The 24,407-nt window shown below is 41.7% G+C and overlaps 1 protein-coding gene across 2 annotated transcripts in view; it reads left to right on the top strand.

Moving 5' to 3' along the window:
• Nucleotides 1–7,572: 7,572 nt before the first annotated feature.
• ATXN10 (ataxin 10) overlaps nt 7,573–24,407 on the top strand; it is a 92,308-nt gene continuing 75,473 nt past the window's right edge. The window contains exons 1-3 of one of the 2 annotated variants that reach the window (XM_088164860.1): nt 7,573–7,684; nt 13,762–13,953; nt 15,383–15,465. In XM_088164860.1, the coding sequence (XP_088020986.1) occupies nt 7,602–7,684; nt 13,762–13,953; nt 15,383–15,465 (358 nt within the window). In that variant the 5' untranslated portion in view covers nt 7,573–7,601. Of the gene's footprint in view, nt 7,685–10,471; nt 10,610–13,761; nt 13,954–15,382; nt 15,466–24,407 lie in introns of those variants that run through there. The other variant, XM_088164859.1, reaches the window with a different exon arrangement.

Raw genomic sequence — 24,407 nt, 5'->3', positions numbered from 1 at the left:
TAATTGAAGAGATCTCTTACAGGATCCTAAATTAGCCCTGGCAAGTACTGAACCTCTACTTGTTAACAGTTGCTAGTAACTGTGAATGATTGCTTTCTTCCCCCAAGATCCGACCATTCTTCCCAACATTTCTTCCCATCCTCATTGCTATTCTAGTTTGGGCTTCATAATTAGTAGGAATAAAACACGGTCATTTAACAATGCCACTAAGCTGGAACAAATGGAGTTACTTTGCTTATTGAAGATTGGGGCAAACAACAGAGAATAATATCCTAGAAGAGAAAAAATATGCTGCATGCCTAACGTTATGGAAGGGAATTAAACTCTGACTTGCAGTTAGAAAATTGTTGTAACTACTTTCATTAGTCCAGTAAAGAAACTCAGTTCTTCTTTGAAACAGGAAGTGTAAAATTTGTGTCTATTTATTAAATGCTGGAGCTTTTGCAGTTCACAGCACACTTGAATGATTATAAAAAACAAATTCTTAAGAACTGAAGTAGTGTTTCTTCCAATAATTATTTTTGGAAGCTCCTATTTGCTGGATGTTATTTGTGTCCCGTTTCAAGTGGCGGTGAGTTTAAGCAACTTCTGTTGCAGGGCTGAAGGAGGATATTGGTGAATAAGAACTCGTCTGGCTCCTGCAGCTCTGCTAAAGGTCTGGCCAAGCATACCTTTCTGGGGGAGAGCAGCTGCACGGTTAAAGGTCAGCACAGGAGGAAGGGGAGCTCTGCCGACCTTCCCTGGGAAGCTCCAGCCCGATGATGGTGCCACACCACATCACTGCTGACAGTTCCCTGAGCAGATTCCTTCCATGGGCAATTAGCCTTCACAAAGCATGAATGGACTAGTTTTCTATCAGGAGACTGAATTTTAGCTGACAAATTAGACAGGTTCCCTGAGGCCAGAGTTATGCGGCTTTGCCAGTCTCACTAAAAATGTGATTTATAACAGATTCCTCAGCAGAGGCACTCCTTGCTTCAGGAATGAAGGTGCACACTGTACTCAGACTCTTCATCTAACATGATGATCTTACAAATCTTTGTCTTGTGCAGGAAAAACTGACTGTTACCTGCTGTTGACTTATCAAGTGACTCTTTACCTGTTTATGAATGGATAGTGCTGGAAATACAGTGCATATTTAAAAGTCAGGCAGGCAGAAGTGTGAATAATATTTTAGGAGGTAAGAGTATATTAATTTGGGCAGTTATGTCAGATGAACCTGGATGGAGTTTCTAGCTGTGAAAACAATGCAACAGATTTTGTCTAAGATGTGACTCTGGTTTTGATGGTGCTGGCATAAAACAGAAGCAGAGGAGCAGAGGCTGTGGTGCAAAGAGCTGCACTAATTATATGTAAATATCTCAGCCTGCATGTTCCCAGCACCAGGCAGGTGGCTCCTGATGGCTGGTGGCTGTGACACAGCTAGGGGGCAGGATGAGCCAAGGACAGCTCTTCCATCAGGCAGGGGCAAGCACGGGTAAGAGACAAAAGTAAAGTCTAGCAAACACAAATACCATATTGTGCTTTATCCCCTTTAAACCAGACCACTCTGAAAGGGAGGTTAAAAAAAAAAAAAAAGATATGTTTTCCCAAAGCTAATGGAAGATCCAGAGTTTTGTGCAGTTGCAGAGTCACAAAAATTACGGGCAAGGAGAAAACGAAAGAGAGGAGCTAGATCCCAGATCCAATTCCTGCCAACTGAGGCTCCACCTCTGACTCATCACAAGGTTTTCTCCTTGTTTCCCCCTCTGGTGAAACCAGAATTCGTATTTTGTGAATATTAGCGCTTGTTCAGATCAAAAAGCAGGCTCACCCATCCCTGAGAGTGTCTTGAACATGTCTGTGTTTGCATGGAATTAATAGTTAATATTTTAATTATTAATTTATATTACTTAATACCTGCATGCTGTGTTACTGAGGTGTGAGGCACACTCAGAGACTGGTAAAGCATGACAGGGGGGCTAGCAAAGCCCTGTAGCATAGATCTAGCAAGTGGATGACATGTGGCACACTGATACAGACAAAGGGGGGTGATTTTATTTGGATGAGTTTTGGACTTAAGGAGAACATTGCACAGGTGAACAGATGGACAAATGCCTCCTTCAATATCTCTCCATGTGAAGTGGGAAATTTATAGCTCTGAAGTATTATTACTCCCAGTCATTAAACAATGTGGGAATTTTGAATTTAGAAGCCTGTCATACACATACAAATAACGACTTCTTTAGAGGCCAAATCTTATAATCAGCAGATGCAGAAGGAAACTATCAAACTTAACTTATATTTGTAATAGCTTAAAAAAAAAAGATGTTAGTTTTTAAAAAAATTATCACTTAAGTATACTGACATGACCTCGTGGAAAAAGACATATAAAACAGGAATGGATCAAAGCTTCTGTTCAGATACATAATTAGACAAATGGTTTTGGACAGACTTTACATACTGGTTTAAAAGAAATTTAATTTTCTTTTTTTTTCAGACCTACTGGTATGACAGGAAGGTTTCATCAGATATTTCTTCTGAAATCTTCTGGTGATGTAATTTTAATTGAAATATTTGCTCTTTTTTATAAGGTTTAGATTTCATGTTTCTTTCAATGAATATTAAGCTAGCATAGGAAAATTCTAAGAAAAGAAGTTCTGAGATTTTTGACTAGAACTTCACAAGCTTCATAGTATTATATCAAAATGAATGTTCACAATTTTCAATAGCTTTTTCTTGTAAGTATTGAAGTTTTTCTTATAGCTGCAAAAATTGACAAAGATCTAAAGAAAAAGATTCTGGAGAACTGAAGTTGAGCCCTTTATTTCTCAGTTCTGTCAGTGTAGCAGCTCTCTCTATATAACTGGATATATTTTCTTCTTAGAGACAAATAGATAACATATGTAGTAACTTCTAGTTACCAGTGCACCTTCTCAAATATTATTTCTTACGATGACATTAGACTGGCTTTCATAAATTCTGCAAAACCAAATTTTGTAGGTATTTGTCTCCTAACATGAAGATACCAATCCCAGGCTTACTTCTCTCACCTTGCAAAGCTTATCTGCTGACAAGTGGTGTACATATGAAAAACCTTCTAAAGGCTTAGGTTATTGTGATTCAGAATCCTAAATTATCATGAGTTGGAAGGGACATGTATTCTATGTTTTTAGGGTATGATGAAGATGAGTAGACTAACTCATATTTCACAGATGGAATTTGCAAATTAAATGGACTCTACACCAGTAGTGAATAATACAAACTCTGCATTCAGATGGTTTTAGGCTGAGTTCTGCTGCCCACTTTTTACCTCCACTAGATGTCAGGCTTTTTACAGAGCTGGAGGGGTTTAATCTCCATTCTTAGTATGAAGCTGGTCAGGATCACATCTACAATTCTCCAATTCCAAGCACCAGCAGGAACCCAAAATAGGAGACACTCTGAGTCACTATATGGGTTTTTCTTGTTCTTCATTCTTTTAAACCTTGTTTTTTTCCCTGCAGCAAATTTCTCAGCATTGACAAGGTACACCAATGCTGGTAAATGGGAGCACTGCCAATGCCCTGTGGGCATTTCCCTTTGCTCCTCCATTCATTGGCTTGACACATCTGTTCAGGAAGACTATAGAACTGGTGCATTCCTCGAAAATACTCAAGCACGTGCCTCTTTACTCCCTGACAGCAACCAGGGGGTGGGGAGCTTTTCAGTTATTTCTGCTCCTTAGTAGGGATATTTATTTCTATTTCCTGGGAATGAGATACATTCTGGGAATGAGATACAATTTGAGAGTATTCCCATCTCTCCAACAGCATCTTTGTGAGACATCTGAAGGAGCCAGCTGGCCTTCAAGCTTAGCAGATGAATTAATTTTCCAAGCAACAGAAGGCAGATAGCATTTCCGGGGCTGTACACAGGATTTTATAAGACTTTGCTCAAAGATACTAACCAGTGGCTGCCACCGTCCCCAAAAGGTGAGGTTTCCATGTGGAGCTCTGCATATGTGGAGCAATCCCAGCAGGTTTAATGTGCATGTGGAGAGTGATTCCATATTGTGGAAAAGCAATAAGCCTGCTTGAACTCCCTGTTCTGTGCCACAGAGTGACCCCACGGAAGCACAAAAGCCTGGTGAGCTCAGCACGGAGCACAGAGGAGATTTATGTGCACTGGCTCAATAGCAGTTTTTTGGATGCTCAGCTGTCTGGGCTGCTGAAGTCCAGAAAAGCTGTTGCTGCAATGAAAAGCAGGAAAAGCCAAGATTTTCACATGAGAGATGAAATCTGATGGAATTTGTATGGGAAATCTACATTATATGGCACAACTATTAAATCTAGCTCCCACTCCATGTTCCTTGTGGGAATATTTTCACACTGGCTTCTAGGATTTAAACACTGGATAGTGGAAAAGGTCACAAGAGGAGCCCAGAAACTGCATGCTCTCATCTTCACAGTCCTCCTCAAGAATCCTTCTTTACCACAAAACCTTAAACAAGATTCTTAGAACTTACTTCAGATATGTTGTCTCTATGCAGCATTTCTACAAGCTCATTGCTTACTGCCACATCCCCCACATCCATCATTTTTCCTTCAGCCTTGTGACTGGTGTCAAGGGCAGTCTGCCTTCTGGGGAGAGATGTCCTTCCCTGCTTTGTGTAGGGCCTTGTGCATCCCTGTCTTTTCCTACAGAATTTAAACTGTTGTAAACATTTTTCTCCCCCTGCAGCAGTGTTAAACTCAAAATCACAGAATCATGGTGGTGATTTGAGTGGTTTGAGTTGGAAGGGACCTCAAAGAGCATCTCATTCCACTCCCCTGCCTTGGGCAGAAGCACCTTCCTCTAGAATAGGTTGCTCCAAGCCCTGTCCAACCTGACCTTGAGCACTTCCAGGGATGGGGCATCACCTTGCACTCAAGAAGCAGAAAAATCAGTGACTTTTTAAAGGTTTAGTTTTATCCAAATTTGTATTAACTCTGTAACAGGGACATTCTCTATGCATGAGAATAAATTTCTAAACAGAAGGAGGCCTCTCCCTGGCACCTTGTAGCATGGGAAAAACTGCAGGATGACACAAGTTAACATACACAAAACCTCCTTTAATTCAGCCCCATCCTTTTACAATTCGGCTGCACTTCCTTCTGCACCAGACAAAATTGTGACTCTAAATTCTACATATTATACATCAAAAGGTACATGAATGAGGTGAAATTCATGAACCATGGAATTCCTCAGGCTACCAGGGAACCTTTGGGTACCAGATATCCTAAGTAGCATCTCTTTGATCCAGCTGACCAGAGCAAGGATAGTGTCTTTCCACATGCTTATGCCATTGGCTAATATGATGAGGATAATGCTGATCTCAACAAAAATACTCGATGCAAATGTGGAATAAAACCTTTGTGAAGGGTGGATGACAGTCACAAAATTCCTCATTGCCTCTAGAAACTGGACTGCATCTAACAAATGAGGCAAGAGTCCCTGCAGTGACTTGGAGCCTGACAACTGTGCAGCTGACAGCATTTCATCTCATCTGCTTCTCAGAAGACATCATTTGTTTCCAGGACAAAATGCAAGGGCTTTGAACATCTCCTCTGAGGCCGTGCAGGCTTTTTTTCCAGATGGAGGGATTTCTTTCTTATAAAGAATTAAACTTATTTATGATATTACACAACAAACGAGTGACACGTAAATCTCAACATCAAATAAAACTGGTTTTTTATGGCTTCAGACATATGTGTAACATCTCACCTGAAGCCAAATAAACTCTGTTTAGTAGCTGGCTTCAGATTGCAATAGTTATTCTTGGGGTAGACTGCAGTATCCATTTCATATGGATTCTGTTTTACCTTGGTATTTAAAAAGATGGTGCTACCTCGTCTCAGATCTGCTCTTCCTCATCTTAATATAGGTGTTCAGAATTCCTTGGCAAGACAAAGAATGGCTGTAATTTGCCCAGTGTAAGCAGGAAACTGAGGGCATGATGGCAGGGTGCGCTCCACAGATTTAGCAACAGAGGCTAATGAAAAGCATTTTTCCAAGCGCATTGATCAATTTCACTAGATCCTATTAAATAACAGAACAAAAATAAAAGCTTTTGGTCTACGGCTTCAAAGCTGTGTGGGCTAAGTCATACTTAATATAACACAGCCCAAAAATAAGAGTCAGAAAACTAGTATTTATGCCGGAAATACATAAAATATTTATGCCGCAGGATTTGCTTCTTTACTGTGAAGTAACTTTTTCCAGAGCCCAGGTTTTACCTTCTGATGGAAATTGCCCCCAATAAAAAAGGAGCACAGTCAGTATACACATCGTGGTTAGAACAAATGGCCCTCTCACAACATTTGAGATAGGAGGGATTCAATGCCTTTGACCTGCTTTGCCTCCTGCAGAGCCAGTATTTGCTGGAGTGGGGCAATTGTCTTCCAGAGTCTTAGCTAAGACAGGTCCTTCTGTGTTTCCAGCTTCAAGGACTGTTGCCTCAAGAGTATAGCCTACCTCTTAATTTGATGGAGAATTCTTAAAAGTAAGTTCTACATAATTTTATTTTCTGCTGTAGTTGGCTCTAGGCGGATTGTTTCTCTTCCTGTAGTTCCCTAAAGCTGTGCTAAGACAAATGTTATTTAGATCATAAACTCTCTGGGGGAAAAGCTGCATCTTTAAGGGGTCTGCCTGTTGTTCACAGAATTCAGTAGATCAGATGAGCTTAAGATACAACATCCGTGAGTAATCTGGAAAAAAATACTAAATTTTATAATCTATGTAAGAATTGGCTGGATGTTGAACTCTAAGTGTCTTTCCTCCCTGTGAAGGTGCCCAAAGGAGCTGTGGCTGCTCCTGGATCCCTGGAGGTGCTCCAGGCCAGGCTGGATGGGACTGGGATCAGCCCGGGACAGTGGGAGGTGTCCCTGCCCAAGGCAGAGGCTGGGACTGGATGGGCTTTAAGGTCCCTTCCAACCCAAGCCAGTCTGTGATTTGATGACAATTGTCTAATAAAGTTTTCTATAGTGTTTGGCCACAATTAGTCTTTTTATCCACTGGAAGCTAATTTCCCACCCACCCACATACAGATTAGTTTTCAAACGTGTTTAGAAAATGCTGGGCGGTATTTAAAAAAAATATTAAAAATGTAACGTTTAGTTTAAAAAATATTTTTAAACCCGAAGCAAAGTACTGTTAACTTCACAGTATCACAGGAAGGCTTGGAGAGGGAAGGACCTTAGCAATCCTCTAGTTCGACACCCCTGCCACAGCCTGGGAGATCATTAGGGTATTAAGCATGAAATAATTATTCCCGCAGTTTATGTATTTTTATATTCATTTAACATTTATTTTGTTTAGAGACAAGTATCTCCCAGCGCACACGCGGAGAGTTGCGGGGCACGCAGCAGCAGCGGCGGCGGCGTCACGGGAACCGGCGCCGAGGTGAGCTTCCTACGGGGAAAAGGAGGCGGAGGAAGAGAAAAACAAGGGAGAGGCGAGGGACCGGAGAGGAAAAAGCCACGGAAAGGCAATCCGTCCGTGAGGCAGAGCGGCCATGTCGGGGCGGCGCCGCGCAGCCCGTCCCGCCCGCGGGGCGGCACCGCCGCCATTTCCGCGCGGCGGGGGCGGAGCGGGGCCGGGCCATGGCGGCGGCGGGAGCGCTGCCCGCGGCCCGCCTGGACAGCCTGCGGGCGCTGGCGGCTCTGTTCCGGGAGGCGCAGCCCAGGTAGCGGGGAGCAGGGAGCGGCGGTGCCGGCGGATGTCGGGCAGGACTCGCCTCGGCTCCCGGCGCGGTCCTGCCCCTCGTGGAGTCGGCTGCGGGCCGGAAAAAGGGCGCTCAGTACCCATATAGGGGTGTGGATCAGGTCCCTTCTGGAGAGGTTCTGCACCCCCAGCTTCTCCTGGGGTTGTGCGTGTCGGGGGGGGATCTGTCCCTTCTCCTGTCCTGCCCTGGGGGGTCCGTGAGAAGCTGCAGTGTGCTCAGTCCTTGTGCCTGTAGCACGGAGGAAAGGTGTTTGTCTCTTAGCCGTGGGTGTCATAAAATATCCCGGAGATACAGAGTGGCTTGGGTTGGAGGGACGTTAAAGCTCATCCCATCCCACCCTCGCTATGGGTAAGGGCACCTTCCACTATCCCAGGTTGCTCCAAGCCTCATCATTGGACATGGACATTTCCAGGGATGGAGCAGGCACAGCGTTTCTGGGCAGCCTGTGCCAGGGCCTCCCCAGCCTCACAGGGAAAAATTTCGTCCTAACAGCCGATCTAAACCTACTCCATCAGGATGAAGCCATTTCCCCTTATTCTGTCACTTCAGGCCCATGTAAATAATCTCCATCTTCTTGTAGGCTCCTTTCAGGTACTGGAAAGCATCATTTAGGTCAGCCCAGAGCTGCTCTTCTCCAGGCTGAGCATTCCCAAGTCTCTCAGCCTTGCTTAACAGCAGAGCTGCTCCATCTGTCTAAACAACTCAGTTCCTCCTTTGAATTCTCTCCTAGAGCTGCATGTCCTTCCTGTGCTGGGATCCCAGGGCTGGAGGCAGCTCTGCAGGTGGGGTCTCACCTGAGCAGGGCAGAGGAGCAGAACCCCCTCCCCTGCTGCCCACGCTGGGGGCTCAGCCCAGCACAGGGGGGTTCAGGGTCCCAGTGCACATGGCCAGGGCATGTCCAGTTCTCATCCTCCAGCATCTCCAGGTCCTTCTCCCAGGGCTGCTCCACCTGCTCATCCCAGCCTGGATTGATCTCCGGGGGGTTTTCCTGCCCCAGGTGCTGCATCAGCACTTGGTCTTGTGGAACCTCATGGGATTTCCATGCGCCACTTCTGGGGCTTTGGTGCCTTTCTGGGCAGGCACCTTAGGTGGGATGTAGCTGTGGGAGGAGCAGAAGTGGGTGAGATGTGCCTGTGTGAGGCCCTGCTGGGTGACAGTCTCGTTCCCATGTGGGACCAAAGCTTTGGATGAGGCTGGTGACTGTGGGCCTTAGGGACAGAGGGCGTGCACTGTGTGGAAGCGGGGGCTGCACTGGCTTCATGGGAGGAAGGGTTGGATGCCCTTCGGTAGGTTTAAGATGAGTAAAGACAGAATGGGGCTGCTATGGAACAGTGCCTGTAAGGTCAGGGAGACCTCTGAAATACCACACAGCACTGTTGGCTTTGGCAGAAGCTGGGCTTGCAGAGGTTCAGCTGGGAGACTGGGGTTAGACAAATGGGTTTTGCTCTTCCTGGAAGGAGGGAGAAGGCACAGCACAGTGGGAAGCTGGTGCTCACTCCTATCAGCGGTTGTTTGAAGGTCGTGACAACACCTGAGAACAAAGAAACCAACTTAAGCTTGGTGTAAAATCCTGCTGGTGTTTTGTTTTGATTTTGTTTAAATTCTCAGTATGTTTTTTTTTTTTTCCAAATCCACATTTAAAAGTCAGGGGGTGAGGGGGGTAGATGTGCTCATAAATATTTTTTTGTGATCTGCATGGGTGCAGGAGACCTAGGAGACCTTGTTCTAGTATTCATCTCAGTTTCTCTCGAAAGAAGGGAGGACCTGTATAAATTTTGGGCTTATGGGCTGATGCTTTCTCTGTCTTGCTCCTGAAACCTCTGCCACTGTCTTTGAAATAAGAGTAGATATTCCCCAAAACAGCCAAGCTTTGTGGGTACAGGTGGGCTGAAAGAGAGACACTGTAGTTGCCCTTCCAGAAGGACAAAGATGTAACATTACCTTACTTCCCATAGGATGTGGCAGAATGGATCTAGGAGCAGCTCTGGCAGAAAATTTGCCAGCTCTGGCAAATCCTGTTGTTGGTGCTGTTCAATCACGAGGATACAATCCAATAGATGTTTTGTGTTTGAAGATTTGATATTTAGTGACAACTCTTTTGTTATTACAGGACTGTTCAGTGTTTGTGGAAACAAAATGCATCAAAAATGTGAGTTCTGGTATTCTGTAACTCAGAAGGAAATAAAGGGAGGCAAAAGTGCCCCTACTATGAGACCATGATGTGGAATTTGGGAGACCTGCCTTTGGCTATGTGATTTACTTGAGGCTTCCAGTACTTTTAGGTGATTTCTTTATGCTCTCTTTACTAAGCTACAAAAACAAGAACATGGCTGTATTTTGTTCCTGGGAATATTGTGAGGATAAGTACTTTAAAGGCTTTTTAGGGACTCTGCTTACAGGAATGGAGTTGTGCAAGTACCTAAAACTTAGAGTGGAAATAGAAAATTGTAAATTTGTGGATTTGTTCACGTAGTTCCTAACTAGTTTTGTGGTTTTTTGGACCCTGGGGTTTGGAACACAGTTTCACTACTGTTTTTAACTCTGTGTTCACTGGAGTGGTATCCTGTAGTTTCTGCTTTTAACAATCAAACAGGTCTTACAAGGAGTGACAGTATTCTTCCTTTTGGCATGGGTACAGGAATTCTGACTCTTTGTTTTGACTTAACAAGAAATTGTGCATGTCTTCCTTGTCCAGGAGCTGGGCTGCTGTACCCTTTGCCTCTATTCCCTTTTGTATTTCTTCAGAACTTGATGTGGAGATGAAGGACAGGTAGCAGTAGCAAATTGTGGAGCTGCTATGTTAAGCCGCCAGACCCAGGAAACAGAGTTTGTGGAATATCCACAAAACAGTTCTGGATGGATTTCAAGGCATGTTTACAATGCAAGGTATTATTTTAATCTAAAATCCACTTAGGAAGCTCTTTGGTAGTTCTGTAAATTAAAAATCAGGGAAAAAATATGGAAGGAAAATATTTTCCATTTCAAAAATTCGTTTTTAATATTTATAGCTGCTGCTTTGTATGTGAATATTTGTTTAACTGCTGGAAAATGATTTTTTAAAAAAAACCTGTTAGTAAGCATTGCTGTGGAACAGTTTCCTGAAGTCAGTCTTGGCTGGTTTCTTAATATCAGCTAAATATTTTCTGCTGTTCTTGATAATTTGAGGATTTTTTATTCAGAAGGACAGTTGTCATTAAAATTCCTTTGTAGTACACACTCAAATTGCAGTGCTATTTGAATGCTTAGGTACAAGACTCAATATAAATTTTCTCAGAACAGAATTCTGCTTTATCAAACAACATTTCAGTCAGTCTGTCTTCATTTGGAATACCTTTTGCTTGCTCACTTAGGCTTTGAGATTTGATTTCTGCCTGGAATGGTCTGGCTTGAGCAATCTGGATTTTCTTTCATAGTGTTGAAGAAGTGGATTTGGAGTTCTGTCTCTCCTCTATGATGTAAAAAAATCAACATCTCCTTCCACATTTACAGTGAGGAGAGACACTTCCTTTTGTACCCCACACATGCTCCATTAGGACACACAAGGTTTCCATCTTCGTATTTTACTGAAAATGCCTGCACTCTTAGGTTTGCTTTTTTGTTTTACTTTCAATCTAATTTTAAAAGAAAAATTGTTGCAGCTCAGCATGCTTCTGATCCAGTGTGTGACTAAAAGTTCTGTTCTGCTGCATAGCTCTGCCAGGAGAGTGGAGCTTTTCTAGCACAAGAATAACTGTAAGGTGTCCTTTTACCCATGGAGTCACAAAAATGTGCACAAAAGTTTTCTGGCTTCTTTCATTTCTCTTTTACCGATTTAAATAAATGAATGCTGTACAGTAGTATGTCTTGACTGACCACTGTTTTCTGTATTTTGCAGTTGGGTCAGGAAATGACTGGTTTCATGGAATAATCCAGCAAACAGCATAGGCTGATATGAAGGAAACTACAGTGGGCTGAGTGGTCCCATTTCAGAGTAATGTCAGAGTTTAAGAAATTAGAACTGCTAATAGTTCTACTTAATGTAGAAAACACTCCCTGGCTGGGGGCTACCTTACCAGACCATAGCTCTTCTAACATTTAGAAAAACTTGCCCCTGGTGCATATCCCATGGGGACTGTGGTACATCAGCCACTGAGTCTTCTCTTGGCACATCATGAAGTGGCAGGAGCTGCACTGCTTCTTTTAAGTTGAAGGTTCAAGTTCCATGAATATATTTTCTTCAGTCTTGAAACCAAAACCAAATTCCAAACTTTCTTTCTGGTTATGTAAGCTTCAGTTTGCTTTTATTCTTTGTTTTTTGTGCCACTTTGGTATTTTTCCTTCAGTATTGCACCACTGTAAAATGCAGCTTCTCCCCCATAATTCTCAGTGACGCAGTGGTGGGTTTTTTAATGTTTCACTGTACATGGAGAATGTGTAAATATATTGATCTTGGTCAACTGTGAGGTTGCAGAATAAAAATACATATTTCCTGGAGATCTGAAATGTTGTGGTAATTTAGTGATATTAGTTTATGTTTTTGTATTTCTTACAGCACTGCCCTTTCTTTGTAAGTCTCTTCTACACCTTAACTGACCTCAATATTGGAGGCACTGTACTGTCAGTAAGATGAAGCCTAGCATAAAAGTGTCACAATTGGAGCAACAAATCTGATAAGGGACTTAGAAAATGTGAACTGTGAGTAAAGACTAAGAGAGTTTTGTTTAGTCTAGGAAAGAAAAGGTGGCAGGAGTAGAGGTGGGAAATAATATCTCCAGACGTATCTAAGGGTGTGCTTAGGGACATGGTGGATTGGCAGTGTTTGGTTAATGTTAAACTTGATGATCTTCAAGATCTTTTCCAATCCTGGTGATTCTATGGTTTGATTTATGGACATGGTTACTTACAAAAAACTTTTAATTGTGCAAATGTGTAGGCATTTGAGTGAGAAACAGAATGCAGGTAATACTGTATCACCCAGTAGTTTTTGATCAAGAGGTTTTTTAATTCTCCTTTATGAAGAGTTTTCTATGTGAACATTTTATTTAATGCTACTTTACATTTCCTCTCATCTCACTTTCTTCTGTTTGATCCTGAATATATGACGAGTCTATTTAAAGTTCAAGGAGGCTGCATCTGGATTTCCTTTGCCTGATCCTGGTCAGAAGAATTGGATGAGCAAATTTATTGAATTTCCCTGTAGCAATGCCATAAACACTCTCTGGTGTGGCTTCTTTCCACCAGCATGTGGTATCAGAACTGAGTTAGCAACGTTTGTCATGTGTTGCCCTCATCTCTTTTGTGGACATAAAGTCTGAGCATAGTGTAAATGAATAGCTGCAGTTAGGAAATGTTTATCTCTGTGTGACAGATCATCTGTAGATGTGTGTGTCCATCCTGGGAGCCTGGTGAATCTTCCTGGAGCATCAGCATCAGCTGTCATCCAGTCATATGGATTTCTGCATATGCTTATGGTTTGGTAGTGCTGTTTTCCTTGGTCTGGGCACTCCAGGAAGTGGCCTGGTACCTTCTGTGTTGGGTAGTTGTCTGCTAAGGTGGGACACAGTTGGCTTTTTCCCTTGACTGTGATTCACACACTTCAGAATGGTGCTTGTTCAGCCACCAGCTTTCTCCATGACCTTTGTTCCTCTGAGGAAATCTGATACTTTATTTTTCTGAAACATCTAATGCTAGACATGTAAACTATGTTCATTAACTAAAGCAATTCCTTTTAAATAGCATGCAGTGTCATGTATAAATCTGCCAGCTATATGTATTAGGGAGAATTTTTTTTTCCTTTTTAGTAAAATTCCAAAAAAGCTGTTGAAAAGTCACAAGGAATACTAAAGTAACACAACTCTTCTACAGCCCCTTTACTGTAAAGGCTGATGGGAAGGGTTTTGTTCTTTCTACTTGAAAGACTAAGAGTAGTTAAATATTCTGAATAGCTAAAGATTGCTGCAGAAACATCTTTAGGTTTACAATAAGAAGTGTCAGTGTCATAGGCTTTTTGGTAGGAGTGCATTTATATTTTTTCTTTACCACAAATATATGTGTTTCAGAGAAACAGCAGAAGAAAGTGTATTTCGGGATGTCCTGGAAATCCTGACAAGCACCTCAAGTGCCATTGAGCAGACCTGTAAGGACTCCTGTGGGCTGGCAGATCTGGACACCTGCCTGCTGCTCATAGCAGAATGCTTCAGATGTCTGAGGAATGCCTGTGTTGAGTGTGCCAAGAATCAACATGTCATGAGGTACAGTTATGATCCCTTTTAGCCCATACCCAAGTATGGCCTTCTGATGTTTGTGTGGTTTTATAAAAGAGATTCTTATTTTTCACTGCTGTGTTAGTTGATTTATTAACTGGCATTTCCTGCTTGGTGCAATCACTTGAATTCAAATATGCAAGAGACAAAAATAGCTGACCTATTTGTAAGTCAGTTTGGGGCCCTGCTCAGTAATAGAACAAAGTGTTTGGGTCCATAATACAAGCTGAATTACACAAATGATATAAGCCTGTTGGAAGCCTTACTGTAGAACTATCCTTTTTTTCTCTTTCTTTAATTTTTTTAATGACATAATGAGTAAGTAAATTATCTTAATAATCAGTTACAAGATTAATACGTCTTTTAATGTTCATTTAGATCTGTCCAGCTTTCCTAGCAAAACACAGCATGTAGAACTGTGCATATTAATCTTGATACATATATACAGGCAAGCTGAGCTTAAAGGATATTAAGTCAGTCTGGCTCCTTAAGTTATTTAGCCTCTGTATTATTTGCCTGTGTCTGTTGCAACATTGAGAGATGCTTGTGCTACAACCAGCTGCAGTTACCTGATAGTCTGGATGCTTTTAAAAAACCCAACAAAATAGCAACAAGCACCTTCCAGATGCCCCACAAGAACCCCAAACCAACCAACCAACAAAAGAACCCCCCGAACTTGTTGCAAGTTGGTTATATCAAAGAATTATTGGGGACTAGAGTCTTAAAAATTGGCTTCTTGAGACTTCTCAGATTTGATTTATTGGACTAATTGTAATTTTGACATGGGACCAGGTCTTCGTTTCTGTGCTGGGGCAGAATTCTGTTAATGCCAGAGAAATTGCAATGCAAATCATTCTGAGAGTCTACCTATGATTCCTCCTCACTGGAGAAAGGATAAATGATTACTTGGCCTTCTGTGCTTCTCTCTGAGAGTTGTGTATGTTTCCCTTTGAGCTGGCCCTGTTGTTTTTTGGTAGCTGTCACTAATTGCTTTGTTGGCATTGAAAATCCTCCAAGTTTATTACAGAGTAAGATACCTGACTCTTATTCTGGATGCTTGACCTCCAGACAAAGCGAAGTTTTTACACAAAGTGGTTTAAATTATATGAATAACTTGCTCATGTTTAATATCTGATAGGAAGAATAGCAAAAAGGGAGGAAAAGGTAGTTAGCTCTGAAGGTTCTGTGCCTAAAATTGGTAAAATGCAGGATGATGAAATAAACCTCTTTGATTTGCTTCTGATGGTGGTAATGTGGCTACTGATAGGCAGGCAGTAATGTAGAAGAAACTATTTTTGTTTCAGAGGTCCTGAAGATGCTAAAGATTTCCTGTTAACTTCGGTGAAAAGCCTTTTAATTTTTTGAGTGTATTTCATATCAAGTAAATTATTGTGTTTTTTTCCCAATTTAATAATAGGAACTTGGGTCTCATCTCTACATCTGTCCATTTGATGAAGTTGCTTCATGGAATACAAATCAAAGAAGAATTGTTACTGACTGGTAAGGCTGGGGATTTTGTTCAATGTATAGCCTGCACTATATTTTTTTACACGGGTGGTATGATGTCACTTTACTGATGCATTTGTTGTATAAATAAACTTAATTCTTTCTTGAATTGCAGTTAAGAATTGGCCCTCTCCTAGACTGCTTGAAAAAGATCTCAACCTCAAGTCTAGTTCAGCTGTATTTTCATTGATCTGTTCCTTATAGATTCCTGAAGGAAAGATATGTGGAAACTTCAATATGAAGCAGGATATTTGGTTTTATAAAAGGAAAAGTTCATGTAGTACCTCAATTCAAAATACATTCTGCTGTTTTACTGTCTTTTTATTCGCTGATACTTGAAATAATTTATCTTATTCCAGGAAGCAAGTTTTGGCTATGACTTTTTAAAAATTATTTTTAATTTTCGTTCGAGTACCATGGTTGCTGGCTAGTCAGGATGGTATCTGCCAAGAATTAAGTACTGATTTGAGTAGTGTTCACATTTCCTTAGCAGATGAGTTTTTTCTTTCAATGCAGTAAAGAAAAAATGTGACTTATGTTGTTACCTTTCCTCCCTAGTGGTGGTTATTGCTACTCATTTCACTAGATATTAAGGATTTAATTAATTAATATCCATTTCACTGGATATTAAGGGGTTTCAGTTTTTCTCCTTACAATCTTTTTTCCCGGTGTGTGCAAGTGGAGCTTTATACATTGGACTCCAGTTGTGACTGTCTGTGGTTGCAGACAGTAAAGCATGTTTGTTTTCTTGTGTGTCTGTTATTTCTTTTCACTCCTGTTCCTCAGGTGAGGTTAATTACTGGATTTCTGCTGCTGCTTTTCTGTTGCTCTGTGAAAGCAGGTGAAACAGCTGTCATACAGTAACTTACCCTCAAACAGCTTTATGAAACTGTGAGGAAGCAATGAAGTCCAGACTGGGTTTCCTTTTTCTGCTGTGTTTGGCTCAAAATGAAGCCCTGTGGGCACGTGAGGGTATTGTGCTTAAGCCAGATTAACTCCTAGACTTGTTGCTGGAATCCTGCTGCCAGGGGAGGGTCAGTGATGCCAGCACAGCCCTTCAGCCCCTTCAGTGTGGGAGGAGCTGACCTGTAAGCTCTGTGGGTGGCAAAAAGGGCTTGCTCAGTGGCCCTAAAGAGGAGGAGCTGATGGTGCACAGGAGTGATTTTCAAGCCATGTTACAGGAAGAACTGGGAAAGGTCAAGAGCATCCTGCGCCACAGTTGTGAACTGCTTTGCAGACCGGCAAGATAAAAGGAAAAGTGATGAGAGCCAAAATGTTGCTTCTGTCCAGCCTGTCACTGTCCCTCCTGGGGTCTTGGACAGTAGAGGCCTCAAAAGCCTGTCCTGGGAAAGTGGGTTTCCACCTTCAGCCCATTCAAAGCATCAGGAAGTGTGGTTTAAGAATGCCACTTGCCAGAGGGGCTGCCCAGCACCTGCAGGAGAGGGAGCAGGATGTGCTCATTGTTGGATGCAGGCATGGCCTGAGGTCTTCCCTTTGGCTTCGTGGCTGCTGGCCTGTCCTTGCTGGGCTGTCACATATGTGTGCTGTTCTCTGCTCATGGGTTTGAAGAACGAGAGGGAATGCTATTGAGCAAAAAGCAAAGGGGGATAAAACCCAGTAATTTGATTATCTGCTTCAGACACTTTTTCCTAGCCAGAGGATCGTGTAAAATCTCTGCTTATTTACATTGACTATAAGGGTGGCATTGACAAGACAGTTTTTAACAGGATTTTGGTAGAAGTTGTTTTGTGACTTATTCTACATAGCCATTCAGTAAATGCATCTGAGTTATAACTAATATTTGCTGTATTGACCCAGGATAGGTGGTTCGTTTGATGCTCTAAGTAACACTGATCTCCTTGGGGAACCTCTGCCATGAGCATGGCTCATGTATTTTAGTACAACATCAGAAAAATTGTAGACAAGCAAATGTTGCTATTTCCTTGCTGAGTGATCTGATGAACTATTCTAAGTGGAAGTTAGTGTACTGCCTAGAGCACTGGTTCCTTCTTCGGGGTTTACCTCAGAAGTTGACAGTTACATTTGACTGTGAATTATTAGTTGTACCAAAGCAAATTGCTAAATTGGACGTAGATAGCACTGTTGAAATGAAAGAGACCCATGAAATTAGTAAATGGTACTGTGTTTATTATCTGTAATTCTGTTTCGTGAGTCTCCTCGTGTTTCATATAGGAAATCAGGTCACAGGGCTTGAGTAGGATGTGTATTTTGTTCTTGCTGATAATTAGGTGTTAAGTGGAGCATTTCAGGTTGTTCATTTGGGTGTGTATCATTTCCTGTCTCGAATGGCTGCTTGGATTGGATGATCCCTCTTGGTGCCTGTGTAAATTCTTAAGGTTTTTAAAATACCTGCATGTTGCTTCCCTAGCAATGAAGTACAAGGACGAGGAGGTAAGGCTGTACCGAAGAGTGAACAGCACTAAATGATGTTTCAGATCATGTTCCTATGGAAAATTCCCAGAACAAATCATTGTAGGCTAAATAAACTTGAAGTTCCAACATTACTATATTTACAAAGATGAGATAGAATTTTCTTTCTGCAGACTGAAAAATTCGTTTAACCTGATCTATGACAGGTTTGCACTCTTAATTCACTAGTAGCTGTTAAGACTAGTAAGTGAGTGGTGTGGTAATTTTTGTAACAAAGTTCAGTGTAGTACAATTTCAAATGGATAAAATGAGAAATGAAATAAAAGTTTGTGTTCTTTGGCCACTTCTGTGACCCGTGTGATGGTTAAGGGAGAAGACATGATCAAAGAAAGAAAAAAGGTGATGTTGTACAAAACGGTATGACTAAAAACTGTTGCTAATATTTATTCAAATAAATCCAGACTCCTTTGCATCCTCTCTGCTAGGAGTAATACTTTAAAAATAGTTGCCCAGGGGTTATATACATGGTTAATTGGGTTAACTCCACTGCATGTTTTCACCATACATCTTTTTCTCTTTTTTTGATGCTTTAAAAAACTAGATGAATTCCTCTATGTTTGTAATACTTGTCCCAGCCAGCTATGGAAAAAGTTAATATTTTGAGTACATGATACACCACTAAGGCAATGGGCCAGAATCCTTGAAGGTGAGTTAGGATGTCTGTCCTGAAATAGCTGTTTGAAACTTCAGGTAGGTTGAAAAATAATGAATTCATACATGCAGCATTCAGAGGTTGTCCAGTCCCACGTAAAAGCCAGCTGTCCCTGTAGTAAGAGTCTCCTTTCTTTTTGATGCTTGCATTTAAAAAACATTAACATTTTTTTTCCTTTCTTTCATGGTATTGCTACAGTTAGATGTTTGTCCCCAGTTTTCCTCCTTGCCTACTTCCCATTTACTTTGAGTTGAAGTCCATAGCCTAGTTTTATTTCCCATAATTGCTTACATAGCACATCTGTGGTAATCAAAGACATTCTTAAAATTAATCTTTCTTGCAACTTACCTGTCTTGACCATGTGCAGTTTGTACTACTTGGAGAAGGGAACCTGTTCTGAGGAGTTGCATGAAGAAGCCAACAGTTGGATGACTGCTGTTGGGGTTCACAGGATCACAGATGCTGAGGCTGAAAAGGCCTCCAAAACCATCAGGTCCAGCCTGTGACTGATCCCCACCTTGTCACCCAGACCAGAGCACTGAGTGCCACATCCAGCCATTCCTTGGATAGTTCTCGGGGTGAGGACTCCACCACCTCCCTGGGCTGTCCCTGCCAATGCCTGAGCACCCTTTCAGTGAAGAAATTCCTCCTGATGCCCAGCCTGACACAGTTTGAGGCCATTTCTTCTCATCCTGTCCCTTGTTCCCTGGGAGCAGAGCCCAGTCCTCCCTGGCTGCCCCCTTCTGTCAGGGAGTTGTGGAGAGCCAGAAGGTTCTCCCTGAGCCTCCTTTCCTCCAGGCTGAGCCTCTCCAGCTCTCTCAGCTGTTCCTGGTGTTCCAGACCTTTCCCCAGCTCCCTTCCCTTCTCTGGGTATGCTCCAGTCCTGCAGTGCCCTCCCTGAAGTGACAGGCCCAAAGCTGCCCAGAGGACTCAAAGTGTCTCAGCAGTGCCAGCACAGGGAACAGTCACTGCCCTGGTCCTGCTGCCAAACCGTGGCTGTGACAGCCCAGGTGCCATTGGTGTTCTTTCCCACCTGGGTACACCTGAGCTCATGTTCAGCCACAGCTGACCAGCAACACCAGGTGCTTTCCTGCTGGACACTTTGCAGGGTTGATATTCAATGACGCTAACAAGGGGTTAACAGCTTGTAGTCCTTCTGGGCAGGAGTAAGAATTACCTGTGACAGATAATTCACACCTACTTGTAAATATGCTTCTTGTTCTTACTGCTCCAGCACTCCTTCCTCTTCTGCAAGGGATAGAACTTCTCAGTCAAGGAGAGAAAAATTTGTTTGCTACACTTCTTGGACAGTATCTAAAGACTGGACTTTGCCCCAGTGTTCTTAAAGCTATACATGCTGAAAGTCTGGGAAGCAGATGAATGTGAAAGGAGGTAGTTAATGCTTTAGACTACAGAACTTGAATATTCCTGGTGGGAACACAGACAAGATGATAAATGCTGTCCCCTTTGCCCAGTTCAGAATTAATTTGGATGGAGTTTGAAGATGCAGAAACTGTACCTGCTCCTGCAGAAACACTACATGCAGGAAGGTCTTTTATGTTTCTTGACTGATTTGAGACCACCAGTCTTACAACAAATAGATAATAAGGTACTAAATTTTTTAAATCTGAAGGAAAAAATTCCTTGCAGGATATGGATTTAATGGAATTTCTGAAGTGCCCTCTCCACATCCCTTTTGTTTTAGTTATTTTTTTATTAGACGAGTCTCATCATAGCAACTTTTTTTTTCTGCTGTGGGTACAAAGACGAAGAACACTTGCCAGAGGAGCAGCTGATGAAGCTGCCAGATGAACTTTAACTGAACTTAAAGCAGACCCAGATCTCTTAAGAGCTCAGGAGTAGTTCAGTATGTTTGGGATTGCAGCAGACGTAGGAAATATCCTTGTCAGAAGCCCAAGCAGAAAATCTCCTTCACTTCACATGTGTCTTGGTTTGGTTGTGGAGTTGAGTTAGAGTGGGTTTTTTTGTTTTTGTTTTTTGTGGTTTTTTTGTTTTTTTTTTTAATTTGTTTATTTTTTTTTTTTTCTTCCTTTTTCCTGTGGCAAATCTTAAGCTTTCCAGTGAAATCCAGCAGACCTTTGGGAAAGTACGTTGAGGTTTGTCAAGACGATGGATCTTTAGATTCCAGAATGTGAGAGCTGGATTTAGGATCCCTCTCCAAAATCTGGAAAAAGCCCAAAGGATGGCTTGCTGTCTCCTTGATAAGTTTCAAGCAGGGAACATGCCTGTTTTGCAGCAAGCTCATGTTCTATAGGTGGTGTCCCATCTGATCCTTTCATTGATTCCCACCCCAGCTTGGACAGAAGGAGCTTTAATATTTTTGTTTGTAAACAGATCTTCTCAAACCTTTCACCACTTTAAAATACTGCTGATGCTGAAGAATGCTCTTTGAATTCCAATATAATTGCTTCAATATGATTTATCTGCCAAAATACATTTCTGTCCTCTTGGGTGAAAAGGCATTGAATGCCTTGTAGCTGCCCTGTGTGAGACAACTTGATGTGTGAGTTCTCTGAATGAGCAGAGCTGGGGTCTCAGCTGCAGTGCTTACCTGAGAGGTTCTCCAAGCATCCCACCAGTATTCCTGACATCCAGGCTATTGGTGATACTGACCTTGCTTTAACTGGCACAGGTATTGTTATTGCTGTGCTGTGCTGATGCCAGGCTTCCATAGTTTTTATGGGTTTTAACCACCCAAAAAACTGCATAAAAATGTGTTAATATGAGAATCACATCATGAAATGACTGGGGTTGAAAAAGACCAACAAGAACAACAGGTCCAGCCTGTGACTGATCCCCACCTTGTCACCCAGACCAGAGCACTGAGTTCCATGTCCAGTCATTTCTTGGACACCTCCAGGGATGGGGACTCCACCACCTCCCTGGGCTGTCCTTGCCAGTCCCTGACAGCATTTTCTGTGAGGAAGTTCCTCCTGATGTCTAACCTGGCTCTTCCCTGGCACAGTTTGAGGCCATTTCCTCTCATCCTGTCCCTTGTTCCCTGGGAGCAGAGCCCAACCCTCCCTGGCTGCCTCCCCTGTCGGGGAGTTGTGGAGAGCCAGAAGATCCCCCCATAGCCTCCTTTTCTCCAGCTGTCTAAACTGCTCCTCATTGGACTTGTGCTCCAGACCTTTCCCCAGCTTCATTCCTTTCCCTGAACATGCTCCCAGCACTTCAGTGTTTTAAATTTTTAGGTAAAGACCCAGAACTGGACACAGGATTGGAGGTGCCTCAGCAGTGTACCAGCACAGAGGACAGTCACTGCCCTGGTCCTGCTGCCACACTATTGCTAGTACAGAACTTTTTTGGTACAGAATGTTAGGAGCCTCGGTTCATGTCATAGCACTGCTGAGGATCTCAGCCAAAGCCTGAGTCCAGGTGTGCTGCCTGTTCTCTGCTCATAATTCTACAAAGTCCAGAAACTTCAGTTAAATTGTAGTGGATTGTAGCTTGAATCCATGAACAGGAATTTGACCTTGCTTCCAATTTTGTGCTAAGTGTTCATGTGTAGTTAAATAGCTACAGATACTCTCTTCAGAACAGCATTCCTTTAAAAGCAGTGATGAAAGATGACTCTATGTAAATTTTTTAATACTGTGCTTATTATAGTAACTTGAGCATTTTCTGATAGGACGTTCAGCAGCATGACTATCATATGTCTAACACCTGTTCATGCTTCCTTTTGTAAGGGAGGATGTGTGGGAAAATATGAGATATCTTATTTTAAGATTTTTTCAAGTACTACAAATGCCATGTTCTTACAAGGGAGCTATAAAAAATGTTCCTTTATTTGAGCCTTTTTTCTTCCTCCTCTTTTTCTTTCTCTTTTTCCCTCTCTCTTCCCTCTCTCCCTTTTTCTCTACTTTTTCCTCTTCATTTTTGTCTCTTCTTTTTTCTTTTTCTCTTTTTCCTCTGTCCTCCTTTTTTCTCTCTCCTGTTTTTCTCCTCTCTCCTTTTTCTTTTAGCCTCCTTTTTTCTTTCTACTTTTCTGCCACATTTTTTTTCCTCTCTCCTCTGTTCACCAGGACCATTAATAGTACCATGGGTTCAGCTTCAGTCAGTGTTGTTGAACTACTCCAGCTGTTCTGAACCTGATCAATTCTCATGCATATTTTTCTTTCAGTTAATGAAAATGCAATTGCTCTTGACCTATTGGTGCTTTATGGATTGCTCATGGTCTGGGAAGAAGGTGCCTTGGGAAGTGTTTTTTAATCTATCACTGTGGAAGAGAAGTACTCTGCAGAAGAGATAGCAATGAGTAACCTTTGAATTCAGAACTCTGTATAAATAAATATATCACTCATTCATATACACTTAAATGAAATTTTAAAAAGCATGGGGGGGTGCATATGCTTAAAAAATGAGATGTAAGGGACCTAGACCTATCTATAGCTTCCAGAGATTGTTTCTTGCAAAAGCCAAATGGGAAGGAAGCATTTCATCTTGGATGAAGTAAGAAGACAAATGGTCCCCTGAGATCTACAGGAGAACATCACTTGGGTGATCAAAGAAGAATACTTGATTTCTTTGTAAGCTTTTGAAGGTGAAGACATACTGGGTTTCAAAAGCCACTGAATATAAGCTGTAGATGCTTATGTAGTACTAGAAATCATGTTAACATTTCATTAGGAGAGATCCCCGAAAATAAATGGCAAGAGGAAATAAATTTACAGCAGCTACATTGGATACCTTCACAGTTCTAAAAAGTTGTTAATTCAAAGCACTTTTCAAAGGTTTGCAGAAAAGGAGATATTTAATCAAATGTTTTTGTTTTTTTGAAGAAGAACATGAGTAAAACAAGGTTAAATTGTTAGGTTTGCAAAAGTATTCCTGAAAACAAAAATGGATAAATACCAGTAAAGTGATTTCTACTTTTTCAAGAGGATGTAGGGGAAACAAAACTTTCAGTTCCATCCTCACTCAGTGAAAAAAAACAGGAGATGTTTCTTTGCTCTGACCTTTTCCATTTCTGCAGTCAAGGATTGGCAGTTTGGAATTACAGTGGAAAATCAAGACTGGCTAATTTTGAAGGTACTTAGAAGAGCAGGGGAAGGAAATGCTTTCAGACCTGCCAAAGCACACTGAGTTGGTTTTCCTGTATTCCTTCTTAAATGGGCAGCCATGTCTCCTTAACTGTTGACTGTTTCTTGTCAATATTTATTTATCTCTATATTTATTTTCTTCCCCTAGAAGGCTATGGTCCCCTTAAGAAGACTATTTTGGCAGTAGGAAAATGAGTTAGAAGTAAATACTTGGACTTTTGGGAACATACTGGAGTGGTACCTTTGCAGATCCAGTGAGTAGAAAAATAGAGTAGAAAAATCTGGGCATTAGAGGCTTTATGTACTGGCATCACAGTCTAACTAGTTTTCACTTATTCTTGAAATCATTTGAGATGCCTGGACATTCAGCAGAGTATTTTAAATCAACAGGAAAGAGAAACAGAGTGGTCAGTTATGGAACTTAAATGTTCTTTAATGAATGCCAGTATTGACCAAAGGAGTCACTCTCATCTTTTGTGCTTCCCTTTTGTCTATTGTCCAGTATTTTTCATTCTTCTTATTCTTTTAAAAAACTTCATTTTGCTTTCACTTCTTTTTGTTGTTCTTTAATCATATTGCACTGAATGGTTTAGTTTCCAAATTACTGCTAATGTTTTCTATATAAAAAATAAATACTTTTAAAACATGCTTGGAAAGTGTGATGGAACACCAGTAGTAACTTTTTGCTAGACAGACACCATAGGAGAGCTCATCCAATGCATTTGGAAAACCATTGCCAATTTTTATTGTCTATAAATAGATGTCTGTAG

The sequence above is a fragment of the Sturnus vulgaris genome, chromosome 5 (genome assembly GCF_052056855.1).
Source record: "Sturnus vulgaris isolate bStuVul1 chromosome 5, bStuVul1.hap1, whole genome shotgun sequence".
Classification (NCBI taxonomy): Eukaryota; Metazoa; Chordata; class Aves; order Passeriformes; family Sturnidae; genus Sturnus; species Sturnus vulgaris.
Note: the sequence above shows the minus strand (reverse complement) of the source record. Positions and strands in the feature narration are given on the sequence as shown.